This window comes from Solanum dulcamara, chromosome 5 (assembly GCF_947179165.1).
Source record: "Solanum dulcamara chromosome 5, daSolDulc1.2, whole genome shotgun sequence".
Taxonomy (NCBI): domain Eukaryota; kingdom Viridiplantae; phylum Streptophyta; class Magnoliopsida; order Solanales; family Solanaceae; genus Solanum; species Solanum dulcamara.
The window spans coordinates 465,339-482,421 of record NC_077241.1 but is presented as its reverse complement, the minus strand read 5'-3'; the positions used below and the strand labels follow the sequence as shown (position 1 = coordinate 482,421).

Below are 17,083 nucleotides of genomic sequence, written 5' to 3'. Positions count from 1 at the left end.
ATGAATAATAATTCTCATTGAAAACTGACGCTCCCAGCGTTTCACTCTTTTACGAAAACAAGGGAACTAAAGTGTCCAAAGGATTTGAGTTTCAGTTCATACATCATCACACCTTCAATTATAACAAACCAGCCCCAAAGACTATACTCCTTAACGACAAACTTTACCGCCTTCCTCCGCCCCACCTCACCGGCGACGGCCGCAGTGAACTCACCTCTCCCAAAATCCACCCAACTATATTCCTTAAACCTAGTAGCTTCTTCTTTTCCTCCATAGAAAATTTCCACAAGAATAAGCATCACAGAAAAAATTAAGGAGGTACTAGAAACCCACAAAATTAAGGCTTAAAATCTTCAAGATTCAGAGTGGGGTTTGCAATTTGGATTGAGTTTGGAAGATTCAAAGAGTTGGAAATGCATAAATGCTTGCTAAGGTAAATATAATTTGTAGTTGCTTTCAGCATTTCTTGGTTTCACAGATAAATTGAACTGTTTCCTTTTTCGAACTGCTTTGAACTGTTTTTCCTCGAGCCTGTCTTTTAGAAACAATCTCTCTGCCTAGTAGATAGTAGTAAGGTCGTACATCTACCCTCCCAAGACCCCACACCCCACTTTGTGAGATAACATCGGGTATGTTGTTGTTGATTGAAACAGGCTTAAATGGGTTAAAAGGGATTTATCGTGTTGCGGTTTTATAGGCTTGTAGAACTACTTTTTGGGTTTTGAAGTGCTGCTTGTATCTGTTTGATTTCATTAGGGAAGTTGAAATAGTAGAATAATGTCATTAGAAATAAAGGGTGAAAAGATGGAATTAGAATCCTCCACTTTTTGTTGTCATATTCAAGTTGAGCACAGATTAACTCATACATCTTTGGGCTTAGTTAAACTTAGGTTCAATCTTTATCGGTGTAATATGGAAATACAACAACATATTAACTGCTTGAGTGTTGAGGGATTATTTGCTTGATGTGGTCATGCATCAGCAAAGAAAAGGAAAGGAAGCATGTCAATGTAAAGGAAAAAGATGTGGTCAATACTAGAATAGTTGCCGAACAACAATCATTATATCAGTGGCATAGGGAGAGGGAGAGGGATTAAAGGTAGCACCTTTAAGGCATTCAAACTTTGATCTAGCTATCAACCATGACAAGAAACAACAGAAGTAACCATAAGAAATAAAGCACGAAGGACTGCTCGAAAGATAGGAGATTTAGTAGAGAAAGGACCTAAAACAGAGATCAGGATGTTGCTGAGAGTAAGAGATTCTTCGGGGAGATGAGAGCATGATGTGGTTGAGCCTTGATTATTGCACTTTATGAAAGGAAAAAGAGTTGGAAAATAATTTTCCTCTTTGTGATCTGAATGGCATCAGAACTGATGGAAAAGAGTTTGGGAAATACTCTATTTTTGCTATTTTTTTTCTGTGAAAGAAAATGATTTTTTTGCTTGGTATTGATCCTTTCCCTTTCTGAGTCATCATTTGCACGAAATTAAAACTCTAGGTGGGCAATGTGCTGTGAATTTGCAATCATCAAGTTAATCTTTTGGTGAAATTAACAGGTTTTCCTCTCTTAGAAAATCGTTTTTTTTGGACAATCGTGGTTGAACGTGAATGGAATTGGATTGGCAAATTGAGTTGGATTAAGATTTGATATTGAATTGTGGTTTGTGAACTGAATTTACCAGAGATTGATGCTATCATTCATTTTGTTCACTTTATAAAAACTCATCTGAACGATTGTGAAGTAAATTATGTTCGTAATGATAGTTTGATACTAATTAACCATATTTTGTGATTGTTTTTTATTTGTATTTTAAGTATATTGTTTGGTTTTAAGTCGTTATGACTGGTAAATGCTGTGGAGCAGTGGGACCCTAATTCCTGTGTCTGCTCTTTCTATTAAATTTATTTGAATTTTTGTAATGCACATTATCAATCTGAAGTTGGTGTTTTGTCTTATTCTTGAATATTTTAGGAAAAGAAATGTCTTTGCTTGCAATGACGGAGCTTAGATTTGGTTACTGATAAACCAAATTGGAGAAGCTATCATGACAATTCTTGAAGACGTTCTTGAATTACATGTAATGGCTGAGTTCTGAAATTTCTGCACTGCCCATTTGAAGGTATGCTAAAAAGGTCGAAGCTTTTAATTCACATATGTGAAGAGGTAGGATCTCTGACTAGGAACCCTACTTTTGCATTTTGTACTTGTGTGACTGATGACAAGTGTGATAATGCTAAAGTCAGGGGCGATGGGTCGGAGTCTGAGAATGAATGGGAAAGATTGCTTAAGCCTTTTGACTTCAAACAACTCCAAAGATCACTCAATAAAATTACCCCGTATCAGCTCAATAAATTATTGGCACTGCCTTTGGATGTACCAACATCGATGGAGCTATTCGAGTGGGCCGGTAGCCAGATGAGCTATTGCCACTCATTTGATGTCTACTATACTTTGATTGATAAACTTGGTGCTGCCAAGGAATTTAAGATTATAGATAGATTGTTATTACGGATGAAAGATGAAGGAATAGTTTTCAAAGAGTCCCTCTTTATTATGATAATGAGGCATTACGGAAGAGGTGGTTTACCAGGGCAAGCAACTAGAATACTTTTGGATATGTGGAATACTTTCTCTTGTGAACCCACATTTAAGTCATACAATCAAGCGTTAGATACTCTGTTAGCTGGAAATTGTCCCAAAGTTGCTCCAAATGTATTTTATGAAATGTTGGGGAAAGGTATTTCTCCTTCTGTATTCACTTTTGCTCGAGTGATACAAGCATTATGCATAATCAATGAGGTAGACTCTGCTTGTTCACTTCTCAGAGACATGACAAAACATGGGTGTGTACCAAATTCAGTTATTTACCAGATTCTTATTCATGCACTTTCAAAGTCTAATCGGGTAAATGATGCGTTGAAACTTTTGGAGGAGATGTTTCTTATGGGTTGCATACCCGACGTCAATACTTTCAATGACATTATCCATGGGCTTTGCCGAGCTGATAGGATTCATGAGGCTGCAAAACTGGTTGATCGGATGCTTCTTCGAGGTTTCACCCCTGATGCTATAATTTATGGCATTCTGATGCATGCTTTATGTCGAACAGGGCGAGTAGATGAAGCAAGGGTTCTTCTCAACAAAGTACCTGAACAGAATAATGTCCTCTTTAATATGTTGATCAATGGCTATGTGACTAATGGACGGTTTGATGAAGCAAAAGCCATTCTGAATGAGAAAATGTTGATTAAAGGTTATCAACCAGATGTTTATACATACAACATTCTAATTCGAGGTCTTTGCAAGAAGGGAATTTTGTGTTCGGCTCATGAAGTTGTAGACGAAATGTCATCCAAAGGTTGCCAGCCCAATGCAATTACATACACAACCTTGATTGATGGCTTCTCCAAGGCTGGCCGTCTACAGGAAGCTTATGACCTTGTTACTGAGATGTCAGCAAAAAGTCTCAGCCTAAATATAGTGGGTTATAACTCTCTTATATCAGCTTTGAGTAAACAAGGAATGATCCAGCAGGCATTAGAAATTTTTGGTGATATGTCAAGCAACGGATGTAAACCAGACATTTTTACATTCAATGCTCTGATTTTAGGCTTTTGCAAGATTGACAAGATGGATGAAGCTTTGGGGATATACCGAGATATGTTCTTGGAAGGAGTTATTGCCAATACAGTTACCTACAACACTTTGATTCATGCTTTCTTGAGGAAAGGTAAAACCCAAGAGGCGCTTAAGCTTGTAAATGATATGTTATTCAGAGGATGCCCCCTTGATGAGATCACATACAATGGCCTCATAAAAACACTTTGCAATGATGGAGCAGTTGAGAGAGCACTGGGACTTTTTGAAGAAATGATGAGAAAGGGAGCAAAACCTAATCATGTAACGTGCAACATCTTGATCAATGGCTTTTGTAGAGTAGGTAAGGTTCAAAATGCCCTTGAGTTTCTGAGAGACCTGATACATCGTGGATTAACACCTGATATAGTCACATATAACAGTCTAATAAATGGCCTTTGTAACAATGGTCGAATTCGAGAAGCTCAGAACCTCTTTGAAAAATTAGAACTTGAAGGAGTCTGTCCTGATACTATCACTTATAACACCTTGATTTCTTCCTATTGTAAAATGCGCATGCGTGATGATGCTTACACCCTGTTTACTAGAGGCATAGCTGTTGGTTTCATTCCCAATAATGTCACATGGTACATACTAGTTAGAAATTTTGTTCGAAAGAGTTATGAGTCAGTTACTACTTTGACTTAAATTATTCAATATGAGTAAGAACTGACATTTTTGAATAAGATTATATTCGTGTTGTTGTTGTTCTTATTTTTATTGATCTTTTGTTGTCCATTAACATATTTCAGAAAATTGTCTTGTGATCAAATGTCTTTATGTTACCAAATAGACGACCATGACATTTTACGTTATATGCTTGTGTCTTTCTTTTTCCTTGATGCTTTTGATTCGTATCTTTGAGGTCCAGTAATAGAAGAGTTCTTTGTGATTTTGTGCAAAGTATCTTGTGAAACTTGAACTTTTGTTATAGCTAACATTGTTTAGCTAATATGAAGCAAGCCAAGGATAATTATTGGGGTAAACTAGAGCAATTTTTTCTGTCCTGATTTTTGGCTGTTACTAAAGAATGCAGAACTGATTTTTCTGCGTGGATAGTTGTATTTTATTTGGGATGTATCAGATTGTTCAATAAGACAAATTACATAAACATATGGTCTACCCTGCATGGCCTGCATTTTCATCGAGAATTAACCTTTTGGGCAGTGTCTGCAACAGTGTTAGCTTCTCTATAGCAGTGAGCAAAATAGAATTGTCCCTTCTCTTTCAAATCTTCAATCTTTTCTATGATGCTCCTAATTTGCCAGTGAGAAGTCATTTTCTTGTTGATGGAGTTGATCACAATCATCGAGTCAGATTCAATTATAACATTCAGGATCCCATTGTTGATGCACCAGTTTATACCAATTAGAATAGCAGAAGCTTCTGCGAAATTGTTGGTACAATTTCCAAAAAAGATCTAAAAGCCATGACCAAATTCTCATTATGATCTCTTAGACATCCTCCTCCTCCACTCGCTCCAGGATTACCCTTAGAGCATCCATCTGTGTTAAGCTTGTAGTCAGGTGGTTTAGCCCATTTAATCGGAATGATTTTTAGAATAGGTTTGATCCTTGTCAACTTTTCCATGAGGGGGTTCCAATCAAAGATATGAGGAAGGTTAAAGTGAACTCTTACAAGGAGCAGCATAGAATCTTTGATAAGGTTAATAAGCCTATAGGAGAACGTCTTTTCTTCTTCATATCTGAATGCACATCTTTTCTTCCAAATTTCCCAACAAATATCCCAGATTCTAGTAGGTTGCTCTCCTTGAAAGAAAATATGTTCAATGTATTCAGGCTTAGGTGTTTTGCAACAGTGGCAATTCGAAAGGCCCGTGAATCCAAACTTCTTAACTGCATCATCAGTAGGAAGTCTTCTATTAAGGAGTCTCATCATGAAGAATGAGACTTTGAATGGAAGTGTTTTGTTCCAAATTCTTGAGGCAGTGAATGTAGAACTTCGAAATTGCTTGAGATTTTCCCATGCAGACCTGCAAGAAAAGTTACCGGCATTAGTAATAGTCCATATAGGATGATCTGATACCTGTTTAGTTGGGACACTAATGTTGGTAATTCTCTCAACCCATTCTGCAGGAAAAGCCTCTGTTAGTTTATTGTGATCCCAGGCATTATGTTGAGTAAAATCTCTGACTTTTTACATATTGATCTCCCCATTGTGAGCTATTCTAGCTAATGGACCTTGTCCTATCCAGTTGTCCCACCAGAATGAAGATGATCTCCCATTTGATATGGGCTTCAGCTTCTTCTCTGATTTCCATCAATCTCTTCCAAATGTGAGATTGTCCACGCTTCCAACTAAGTTGATTGGGATGTGCTTTGCTGCAATATTTTGCAACCAAGAAGTCCTTCTAAAATTCCACCAAGCTTTAGTTGAAAATGCTTTGTTAATGTCATGAATAGAACGGAAACCTGCACCTCCTTGTTCAGTGGCATAGCAAAGAGAATCCCACTTGAACCAATGATGCTTCTTTTCTCCGTTAGTGTTCCCAAAGAAATTAGCACATTGGTTTTCCAAAAGAGTAAGAGTGGACTTTGGGGGATTAACAGCAGAAAGAATGTGCATTGGTATGGAATAAAGAACAGCTTTAATCAAAACTGCTTTCCCCCCAAAAGACATCATCTTTCCGTTCCAACCCTGAATCCTTCTAGAGACTGGGGCAGAAATGTCATTGAAATACTCCACCTTCTTCTTTCCAATGTAAATTGGTGCTCCAAGATAAGTAAAAGGAAAATTACCCTTGACAAAGCCAGTGAGCTTGTTAATATCATTAGCCACTGATTCCTTGGCTTTAGGATGGATAAAAAATTGAGACTTATGTTTCAGAAGAGGTAGGTGGTTTGGACATGTGAAGAGGAGAGTCTCAAATGCACCAGTGCGGAGATGTGAGAGGCTGGCCATGGATTGTTTCAGAAGAGGTAGGGGTAGGCCGAAGAAATATTGGGGAGAGGTGATCAGACAGGACATGGCGCATTTACGACTTACCGAGGACATGACCCTAGATAGGAGGGTGTGGAGGACACACATTAGGGTAGAAGGCTAGTACATAATGGTTTTATTCTCCCTTATTCGTAGGCGTATTAACGCACTATGATTTCTTGTACTCTGATGTATGCTATTTATGGTATTTATGTTATTATCCAATAATAATATCTACTGTTTTTGTGCTTTGATTATAATATTGTTTGGACCGTTTTCGTCATCTACTTATTTATTCTAATATTCTTGTCTGACCTTTTTCTATGCTTTTATTGAGCCGAGGGTCTTTCGGAAACAGCCGTCCTACATTGGTAGGAGTCAGGTCTGCGTACACTTCACCCTCCCCAGACCCCACGATGTGGGATTTCACTGGGTTGTTGTTGTTGTTGTATGTTGATTAATCACCTGGCCTGACATGTTAGTATAATCATTTAGACATTATATAATAATTTGAATTGAAGTACTGTCAGTTGAACTGAAAAGGATGGTATCGTCAGCATAAGTTAAGTTAGTGGTACAAGGTCCCTTTTTACACATCCCATAAGATTTGAAGTCAGGAGAACGAGTGATACCATTAAGCATTCTAGAAAAAAATTCTGAGGCTATGACAAAGAGAGATGGAGAGATAGGGTCTCCTTGTCTTAAGCCTCCAGAAGATTTGAAAAATCCATATCTAACACCATCTACGGCCACTGAGTACCAAACATTGGTAATCAATCTCTGAATGAGCTTAATCTAATATTCAGACAACCCAAGTTTTTTCATGATTTGCCAAAGGAACCTCCATGAAACTCTTATCATAGGCTTTAGACATGTCCAGTTTAAAGATGACATTTAAACCCTTCTTGTCTCTGGTCATGTTATGCACCATGTCTTGTGTTAACATGATGTTATCAGTGATGGCTCTACCTTTGATGAATCCAGACTGATTAGGAGAAATGATTTTAGGAAGAATAGAAGTCAGTCTGGTATTAAGCAATTTGGAAATGATTTTGGAGGAAACATTTGCAAGGCTGATAGGTCTAAGCTCAGAAAGAGACTCAGGGTTGTCTACTTTAGGAATCGTGACAATGCAAGTGTGAGTCATGTATCTAGGTAAATCATTTCCAGAGAAGAAATAGCAAACCATATCCAGTAGATCTTGAGCAATGATGTCCCAAGAATCCTGGTAAAAAGCCAGCGGTAACTCCGTCAGGTCCAGGAGCAGAGTTTGGATTAAAAGAAAAGACAATATCTTTCAGTTCTACAATATCAGGCACTCTGGTAAGATGATCATTATCCTGCTCGGAGATCACACTTTGAATACAATCCAAGCTCCTAATATCCTTAACTGAAAAGATTCTCTTAGAAAGTGACAGCCTCCCGGCTATCTGATCCTCATCTTCAGTCCATTGTCCTGACTTGTCCTTGATCCTGTGAATATTAAGCTTTCTTCTTTTTCGATTGACCGAGGCATGAAAAAATTTAGTATTGAGATCACCTTCTTTAGCCCATTGAAGGTTTGCTTTCTGTCTCCAATATGATTCTTGAATTTTCAGGTGCGTTGTCAACTCTGCCTTCTTCTTGTTCAACTCAGCTCTAGATTGATCATAATTAATGGTTAAACAATTTATCTTCTAGAATGACAATCTCATTTTCCAATTGTTTTGTTTCCGTAAAAATATCTCCCAAAATACTTCTGGACCAAATCGAGAGTTTAGAGCATGTCTATATAAGCTTCTGATGGAACTTCCAGAAAGGGTCTCCAGTGATATTCCTGCTCCATACCTCTTGAACGATACTATTGTACCCATCTTGTTTAGTCCAAAGATTCAAAAACCTAAAATACCTGATAGAAGGAGCTTTGGCGGTAGGAACTCTGATTAGTACAATCCAGAGAATCATTGCAAAATAACCAAATTTTGTTGTTGATATTGTTGAATGCTTGAGAGAAGCCCAAAGTTCTTTTATAATTGTGAAGCTTGTTACCCTTAGCTTTAGGCCCCAAAATAGAGTTTTTGGCCAAAATCATCCTTAAACTATACTCCAAGCTTAGATTACATATTTAAAATATTATTCTTCGCAAAAAAACATCCTCCAAGTATTTAAAATTTAACAATTTTCATCCTTCTGCTAGAATTTTTTAGAAAACTAACAAATCCTACAGAAATCAAGTCACCCATTTGTATTTTTATTCTAAAATATGCCAAAAATATTATCGTGAACTTTTTGGACAATTGAGTTTAACATTATGCAAAATCTTTTAATTCATAGTTTTTTCCATTTATTTTTCATGTGATTTAATATTAAAAAATTACCAGTTGAAATATGTTTCTTCTCAACTGAATCTTCTTAAGCGGTGTTTGTAGGAGACTTCCACTTCTAATAATGGAGAATGAAACTCAAATGCGAGACATAATCAGAATTTTGATTAAAAATTCGAATGCGAGACATAAATAAAACTTTGATCACCTTAATATCATATTGCACCGAAAAATTATTGATCTAACTACAATTTGACTTTAAAAAAGGTGAAGATAATTAAGCTCCATCTTCTTTCCGTTGGTAAAAGAGAAGAAGAGCAGATCATGTATCCTCACACCTTCCTAACATTTTTTGTTTTAGTAATCAATGGTGTCCACGATTTTTAATATTCTTTTTTTAGGAGCTTTTTATAGAAGATAACGAATTATGCAGAAAAACTTTTTGTTCACATGAATTGCACATGTTTTTGTAGGATCCCTTAATTTTTTGACAATATCTAACTGAAGGATGAAAATTGTTAACTTTCAAATATTTGGAGGACGTTTTCTGTAAAAAAAAAATATATTTTAAGGATGTAATTTAAGTTTGAGGTATAGTTTAAGGATGTTTTTGACCAAAAACTACTCCAAAATAGCTATAATAGAAATATTATTGGACACTTTTAGGAATTTCAGTCGATCCATATAAGTGTACTAATCATTGAGTGGTGAGTATTTGTGCTGAGAGCTTAACTCTTGATCTTGTGTTTGGGGCAGATATAACTCCTCGGTTGACATTGTGATTGACCGAGGGATGTGCTCTTCTAGGAGATAAGTTATGCCTTTTTGTGATTTCTTCAAAAGCTTGTGAGACATTGGGGTCAGAATCATCATGAGCGCTAAATGTATTCATAATATGATCTTCAGATTCTTCTTTGCCATCTTCACCTTGGGCTTCAATCTCATCATCACTAGTATATGCTTTCTCCTCTTCAGTGTCCATGTCTATATCTGGGGGTTCTGTTTCTCTTTCATAGTTAACCATTTGTTTCATGTTGGGAATGTAGTTATTCTGAGATTGTTGTGACACAGTTCTTGCAGGACTAGTGGGACTGCTATATTGAAGATTTTGGAGATCTTTCTCAGGAGATTCAAAATCGTTTGTTGCTCCTTGTTTGATAATGAAATCTGAGATGAGACAGATCATGATTTTTAAAATACGTGTGTTTTTATTTTCTGTTCTTTATTGTTCTTGCTGTAGTAAGGGACCAGATTGAACGATAGTTGTGTGAGCTTACAGGCCATCACTTAATTTTATAGCTATTAGTAAAAAAGATCAATTCTACATACGGTTATAGAGTTGATTAAAAACAATAACTACACACTCATAATAACAGTAACATGAAAAATAGTACACCATACAACTTTAAGCAATGTATATAATTAGATCCTGACTGAAAATATTTTACTGGAAATTTGGCTTACATCATAAATTCATGTTTCATTTCCGGAGTACCTTGAAATATCACTCAAAGTGTTATTTCATGTAGTCTATCGAAAGTAGTGAGGGGAGTTAAGCTGGTCGACTCTTTGCCTATGACTATAATTGTACACATGTAAGCAAGGTTGCTACAGATACTACCTACTTTTTGGTGGCGACTTCTTTCCTTATCGTGATCGCTACAAAATTTCAAATTCGTCACAAATACATCTTTGGTGGAGGCTTTTCTTTGTATTTGTGGACAAAGGAGACTGAAATTAGAGGTATAATTCAAACATCTGCTAGCTCTCAAGAGGCAGATTTCAAACAAAACACTGGAGAATTAATGAAGATGAATGAATTAAAAAGAAAATGGATGGTAATTACTTCATTCTCAGTGTCACAAATAATAGATACATTTTCAGAAAGGAGGAGTATGCTTAAGAATACAAAAGTCTTCTAGCAAAGCTTCACCATTTCCAGAACACATTAGAACCACACTTGTATTTGTCCTTGCCTTCGCACTCCAATGCCAAGTCGTCACTTATAAATGGCACTTTCTGAATTTAATTTGTAAACACACAAATATTAGCAGCATATCATTTAATTTGTTCAATAAAAAGGGTTGAAATTATTACCTTTTGCTTGGCTAGGTCTTGGCATCCGGTGAAGTTCTCGGGGAACTTGCAAGTTCCAAACTGAACAGTGTATGCCCTTGCAAAGTTTGCACCACTTGTCGCCAACCTCTTCTTGTCATTCAATTCCTGTATATATCGAAAAACACGTTTCTTATAAGTTATGTAAAATTAGTTCATGGCCTAACTCACCCAAAAGTTCGGAACCACCCATCTAATTAGTGAGACTTTTTCATTTTTTAACAAGTTATGATCCGGAGTAATAATATATATATTCGAAAATGAAAGGGACTAATTAATACTCTCTCCGTTTTAAAAAGAATGACTTAGTTTGACTTGACACAAAATTTAAAAAAATAAAAAACACTTTTGAATCTTGTGATCTTAAATTAAAGTAATGTTAAATGTTTTTAATCTTATGGTACTAAACATATCAGGTGAAAAACTAAAATTAAAGTGTGTGCATTTTTTTTAAGCAAACAAAAAAAATGTCATTCTTACCTTGTTGGCTTTGCTTTTCTCAAGATAGTCGTCGATGACGCCAGCATTGGCAGAGGAAGCAGTGGTGAAAAGGGCAGCAGCAAGGCCAAGGAGAGCCACTCTTCTTCCGGCTGCTATTTGGTCATTGTCCTGGTTAGAGGATTGTTGTTGAGCCTTAATGATGACTGGCAATTTCTGAAGTGATGGGGAAGCCATAGAAACGGCATATTTTGATGTGAGTTCAGATGAACCCATGCCAGACACAGCATAGCTACATGCCAATACACTTGAGTTCATTGCTGCCATATTCTACTATAATCTTGGATCTCAATCACGATTTTTTTTTTAATTTGATACACTTTTTAATTATTTGTTTTGGTGATGGATTTTGTTATATTGTCAACATGGATAGTGAGTGTAATATAAAGTTGTGGTAGGAGTGTGGATAAGGTGAGATTGCCTCACTCCCTATTGGCTAACTTGGTTTCTTCTTTTAGTATGCATCCACATGTGTGGTGAACATGAGCCATTAAGAGTGGATCAATATCTGAATAGGCATAATGCATAACCGCATCTCTTATCTTGACATCAAATCATATTTATGTTGTTAAACTTTGAGTATGCATAGTTAGTCACTAAAACTTGTATAAAATTAAATAAATAGACATATTCTTTCTACATGGTGTCCGACATGATAATTTTGTATCCTACATGGCGTCCTACGTATATTATGTCACGTGGGATCCGTATGTCTATTTGCTCAATTTTATATAAATTTATGTGCCTACTTGTGCACACCCAAAGTTGAATGACATAATATCAATTGAATTCAAGTTAAAGGGCATATTTATGTATTATGTCATCCGAATATATGTTTTCTTGGAATTTATATTCTTCTGCAAAGGCAAACCCAAAAATTTGAAGATTCTGGATACACTAATTGACTTATAATAAAAATAGTAAAATGGAGTGTTGGCCAGGATCAACCCCTGGTTGCAGGCAAGGGCGGCGCCATTATCTTCGGCGAGAAATTATACTAACCCCAGGTTGCAGCCTTGTAGGGGTAGATTCTTGGACTTACACCAGCGGACAAGGTGCATTTCTATGCCCTCTAAGGTTGCACTATTTGTTTTCCGAAGTTAACGGCTGCACATGTACCCCACTTATACATGTGGATCTGCCTTTGTCTGGCTGTTGAATCAATAGGTAAATAATTGTGCATTTCCAAGGGATGTTCTCCTACTTTTTTAATTAATGTAAAAGTAAATAACGACAAATAAAATAATTGAGAAGCTAATTAAAATTTAATCTATGTAATTTTTAAAACTTGAGATCTTAAACATGTCCTTATAGTATTTACATACCATAATATTTGCCTTATTTTAAAAATTTTGAAACTTTTATCTTAAAACATGTCATGACTAGAGGTGTGACTATGAAAAAATCTCATTACACTAGTATAGTTTATAGGCATGTACTTATTCTTTTTTTAAAAGAGTGCTACAAGGAAATAGTATGAACAGAAGAAATATTATTCATCATCTTTTCTGTAAATATATACGTAATTAATTTCAAAGGAAGTTAAAGACAATGGTCCAAAGATCTCCAATTTGATGTTCGACATCTTTTTACTAATTTGAACCATGTAATCAATAGCTTTTTAGTGTTCATGACTTCATGTATTATAATTTACACCTATAGTTATTTTCAAGTAGAACAATGTGTGAACTGTGAAGTGGCCGCGCTAATCTGAAAACAAATTAATGGAAGATACTAAAAGAAGGAAATTAAAGGGCAGAGGAAATTAAGGCTTCAATGTAATACCCAACCCACGCGTGGGTGCTTTTAAACTTAAATATCACAATAACAATAATCACATTACGAAACTTCTTGATCCCCAATTAATTCGATTCATTTCATATACATACATATCTCGATCGTGTTCTTTCTTTCTTTCTTTGAGTCCAAGGTACGAAAGATATCAATCATTTGAGTTAGTTTTCACTTCCGCTACATTAAAGTCTTACTCCATATGATACATTTGACTAATTATGTAGTTTCAATCTATTTTTAGTACAGTAGAAAGTAGAAACAAGATGAGCAATGAAAGAGGTGCCCCTCGTTTGAATGAGAGGATCCTTTCATCTTAGTCCAGACGATCTGTTGCTGCCCATCCTTGACATGACCTCGAGATAGGTACACGTTTCATTTTTTTTGATTCTTCAGTGTTTTCATGTACTAGCTATTTGGTCTCATTCTGCTTCTTCAATGATCGATAGCTATATATGTACTAACGTTTTCAATGTTGTGAGTACACTAAATTAATTCACTCCGTCATCCCGTGACATATATATATATATACACATTGCATCAATCGCTTTACAGGTAATTGAGATAACAAAAGGAAGAAAAGTTAAGTATCACGTACCGAATGCTAGCTCTTACCATATTGTAGATATATCTTAATCCTTTTACGCGTATATATGACTTGCAGGTTGATCGAGAGCTATATTCATCAGTAGTTTACCCTCAGAACTATGGCTTCATTCCTCCAACGCTATGTGAAGATAGTGACCCCATGGATGTATTAGTCCTCATGCAGGTTCATTTCTTCACAAAAAACAGAGCAAACAGGGGACATATATACTATATAATTGAACAAAAATGTACTTTTTCCCAACAGGAACCTGTCCTCCCAGGTTGTTTTCTTCGAGCTAGAGCCATCGGACTAATGCCTATGATCTATCAGGTTTCTAATTATATTTATCCTTACAACTAATAAGGATCAAATTAGAGACTAATAACAAAAAATAATTCTTAATTTAATTATATTCAGGGAGAAAAGAATGATAAAATTATAGCAGTATGTGCTGATGATCCAGAATATCGCCACTATACTAACATAAATCAGCTTGCCCCTCATCGCTTAGCTGAAATTCGCCGATTCTTTGAAGGTTGTATGCTCTTTTAATTAAATTATATATTTATTTATGTGTATCTCTCTATATATATGTGCAAGTGACAATTATTTATGTTAGACAAGAAGAATGAGAACAAAGAGGTTGCTGTTGATGAGTTTCTCCCATCAAATACGCAGGTTTTAATATTGAAGGATTGCACTTGAGGGAAGTGATAATGCTATGGTGAGAGACAAATGTTAAAAAAGGAATGAGACCATACTATAGAGCTATCCCTAGCTTTATAATATGAGAACTTTGGAGAAGGAGGAATAGAATGAAGCACGAGGGAAAGAAGACATCAATTCAGAGAGTTATTCATAATATTATCAGAAACATTTTCATGATGATTTAAATGTGGAAGCCTAATATGAAATGTCCTAGTAATTGGCTAGATATGATTAAAGAATTGGAAGGTTATAGTCCCAAAATGAATCTAACAAGAGTATTGTGGGATTTTCCACCAGTAGGACGGCTAAAATACAACACAGATGGGGCTTCGAGGGGAAATCCATGTATAAGCTCATATGCCTTTTGTTTGAGGAATGAAAGTGGGGATTTACTGTATATAGAGGGAGCTACTATTGAAAACACCACTGACACTGTAGCAGAGGCGAAGACGATTCTAGAAGCATGTAAACATATCAGGCAAGAACAACACAATAATATAATCATTCACACAAACTCTGTGCTATTGTACAAGATTCTAGAAGGAAAATGGTCATGTTCCTGGATAATCACAGAGATGGTGACAGAAATCAAAACATCCTTACAGGACAAACAACATACATTCCAGCACATTTTCAGGGAAGGAAATCAACTAGCAGACTACTTGGCAAATATTGCAATCGATAAAGGAGGGTGGAACTACCAAGATTTCAGCTGTTTGGAAGTAGCAGGAACTACCAGTTATAAACTAAAATGTCCCTATTTAAGAGTTACTCCAACAAATGGATAGAGAGGACAGGGAGGTTCAAAGTGTTAAATGTTTTGTTTTTGGTTGTTTGTTTATTTCTTTCCTAGTCGATTGGGCCATGTAGAAAATGAGCTTTGTCCGAGATGGTGTAAGGTAGTGTTTATACTCATTACTTCATCAATAAAATACCAAAAATTAACCAAAAAAAACCCCATCAAATACTGCTGTTGAGGCCATCCAGTACTCTATGTAAGAATGTAACAGTTGTCTACATGCTACTACTAATTATATATGTTCAAAAAGAGGTTTACATTCGTACTACAGTTGTGCAGGGACCTTTATGTTAAATATATATTACAGACCTTGAGGAAGTAAACTCATGTTTCATATATGGGAAGTGAAAATAACAACAACAACATACTCAGTCAATTCCCACAAAATAGAATTTGGAGAAGATTGAGTGTACGCAGACCTTACAACATATACGGGAAGTGATATATCATTTAAATAGGAGTAATTTTGTTTTACTGCCATTGAGATGTGCATGCTAAGAGGGATCATCTTCTTGATTATTATTTTTTTTTACCTTTTTTCTAAATCAATGCTTGTATCTCTTTTTGGTGTATATTAATCTCAAATTCCAATCTTGTTTGAGTTAAAATTCTCTTCAATTAATTACCCTTTTTTGAAATAAAAATAGATTGCAAAGTTCAACATTTGGAAGGGTAGTTAAACAACAAGAGATCAGCAATGGACCAACCTCAGATGAGCCCAATAAGAAAAAGAATCCATTAGATGGGCCCAATACGATGGTCATTTCCACAAATAACATAACATTAATTAGAGGAGAAACTACTAGACATGCATCCATATCATATATATTAATTCTATCTATACTTTTAAATAATTATGTATTTTACTACTAAATAAGAGTTTTCTACTATATATTGAGGAAAATACACGTAGATACATGTATTTTTGCTATCAGATACACAAAAATAGGGAGAAAGGTGAGTGAAATAGGGAGAGAGACAAGCGAGATAGTCATGTATCTCAGATACATGCTAATCACACTAGATACACACTACGCATATGTAACACCCCCAAAAATTTTCCCTAAGATTCGGACCTTTCTTGTATTCGTGTAGGGTCGAACTCAATTATTGTGAAGCGTGGGCATGAGTTAGGATAAGTTCCTAAGTAATTAAAGAGTGTTAGAGGTGATGTGGGGTCATAAGGGATCCTTAGAGCCAAGCTAAGTCCAAATGAATTCGTCTTGGGTAAGTTGTATAAGGAGTTTGTATAAGGGTCGACTTCTAACGACCATATCGTTTGAAATATGATGATCTGGATGGTCCACGACCTATTAAATTAAAGGTCGTCGAGTCTTCTTTCCAACGCCACCAAGAGTATAATTTTTGGAGTTCGGAGTCAAAAGATATGACGATCCTAAGACGGACGGGTACTGCAAGAATTTCAGGCCTGAGCGGTGACTGCAGGAAACCTAGGCTTGGCGCCGCAGTGGCGCGACGCGCCACTATCGTGCCAGGAACAAGCCTCAGTAGTTTGGTCCCTGGCGCGGCGCGCCACTAGGAGATGTGCAGGGTTTTTAAGCCTATTTTCCAGAATCCAGAAAATATGGGCTTGGCGCTGTAAGGGCGCGACGCGCCATTATCGCGCCACAAAACAACCTCAGTAGTTTGGTCCTTGGTGCGACGCGCCACTATCATATGTGCAGGTTTTAAGCCTAAAT

The 17,083-nt window shown here is 36.2% G+C and overlaps 2 protein-coding genes and 1 pseudogene across 2 annotated transcripts; 2 read left to right on the top strand and 1 right to left on the bottom strand.

Annotated features, from left to right (window-relative positions):
* Positions 1-4,369, top strand: LOC129888636 (pentatricopeptide repeat-containing protein At5g64320, mitochondrial). Its single transcript, XM_055963579.1, has 2 exons — positions 1-433; positions 1,976-4,369. The coding sequence occupies exon 2, from the start codon at positions 2,126-2,128 to the stop codon at positions 4,286-4,288; it is 2,163 nt and encodes a 720-aa protein (XP_055819554.1). The 5' UTR covers positions 1-433; positions 1,976-2,125; the 3' UTR covers positions 4,289-4,369.
* A 6,334-nt stretch (positions 4,370-10,703) lies between these two features.
* Positions 10,704-11,857, bottom strand: LOC129888634 (photosystem I reaction center subunit N, chloroplastic). Its single transcript, XM_055963578.1, has 3 exons — positions 11,479-11,857; positions 10,981-11,106; positions 10,704-10,902 (listed from the first exon to the last, which is right to left on the bottom strand). Exons 1-3 carry the CDS (start codon positions 11,761-11,763, stop codon positions 10,813-10,815), a joined length of 501 nt encoding a protein of 166 aa, XP_055819553.1. The 5' UTR covers positions 11,764-11,857; the 3' UTR covers positions 10,704-10,812.
* A 1,696-nt stretch (positions 11,858-13,553) lies between these two features.
* Positions 13,554-15,705, top strand: LOC129888635 (soluble inorganic pyrophosphatase PPA1-like; annotated as a pseudogene).
* Positions 15,706-17,083: the final 1,378 nt, after the last annotated feature.

Bases quoted from the DNA above. Each gene is read 5' to 3' on its own strand.
- LOC129888634 (XM_055963578.1), bottom strand. From the start codon at position 11,763: ATGGCAGCAATGAACTCAAGTGTATTGGCATGTAGCTATGCTGTGTCT. The intron at 11,107-11,478 runs GTAAGAATGACA...CGATATATACAG, and splicing joins AGAAAAGCAAAGCCAACAAG to GAATTGAATGACAAGAAGAG. The intron at 10,903-10,980 runs GTAATAATTTCA...AATTAAATTCAG, and splicing joins AAGACCTAGCCAAGCAAAAG to AAAGTGCCATTTATAAGTGA.
- LOC129888636 (XM_055963579.1), top strand. From the start codon at position 2,126: ATGCTAAAAAGGTCGAAGCTTTTAATTCACATATGTGAAGAGGTAGGA.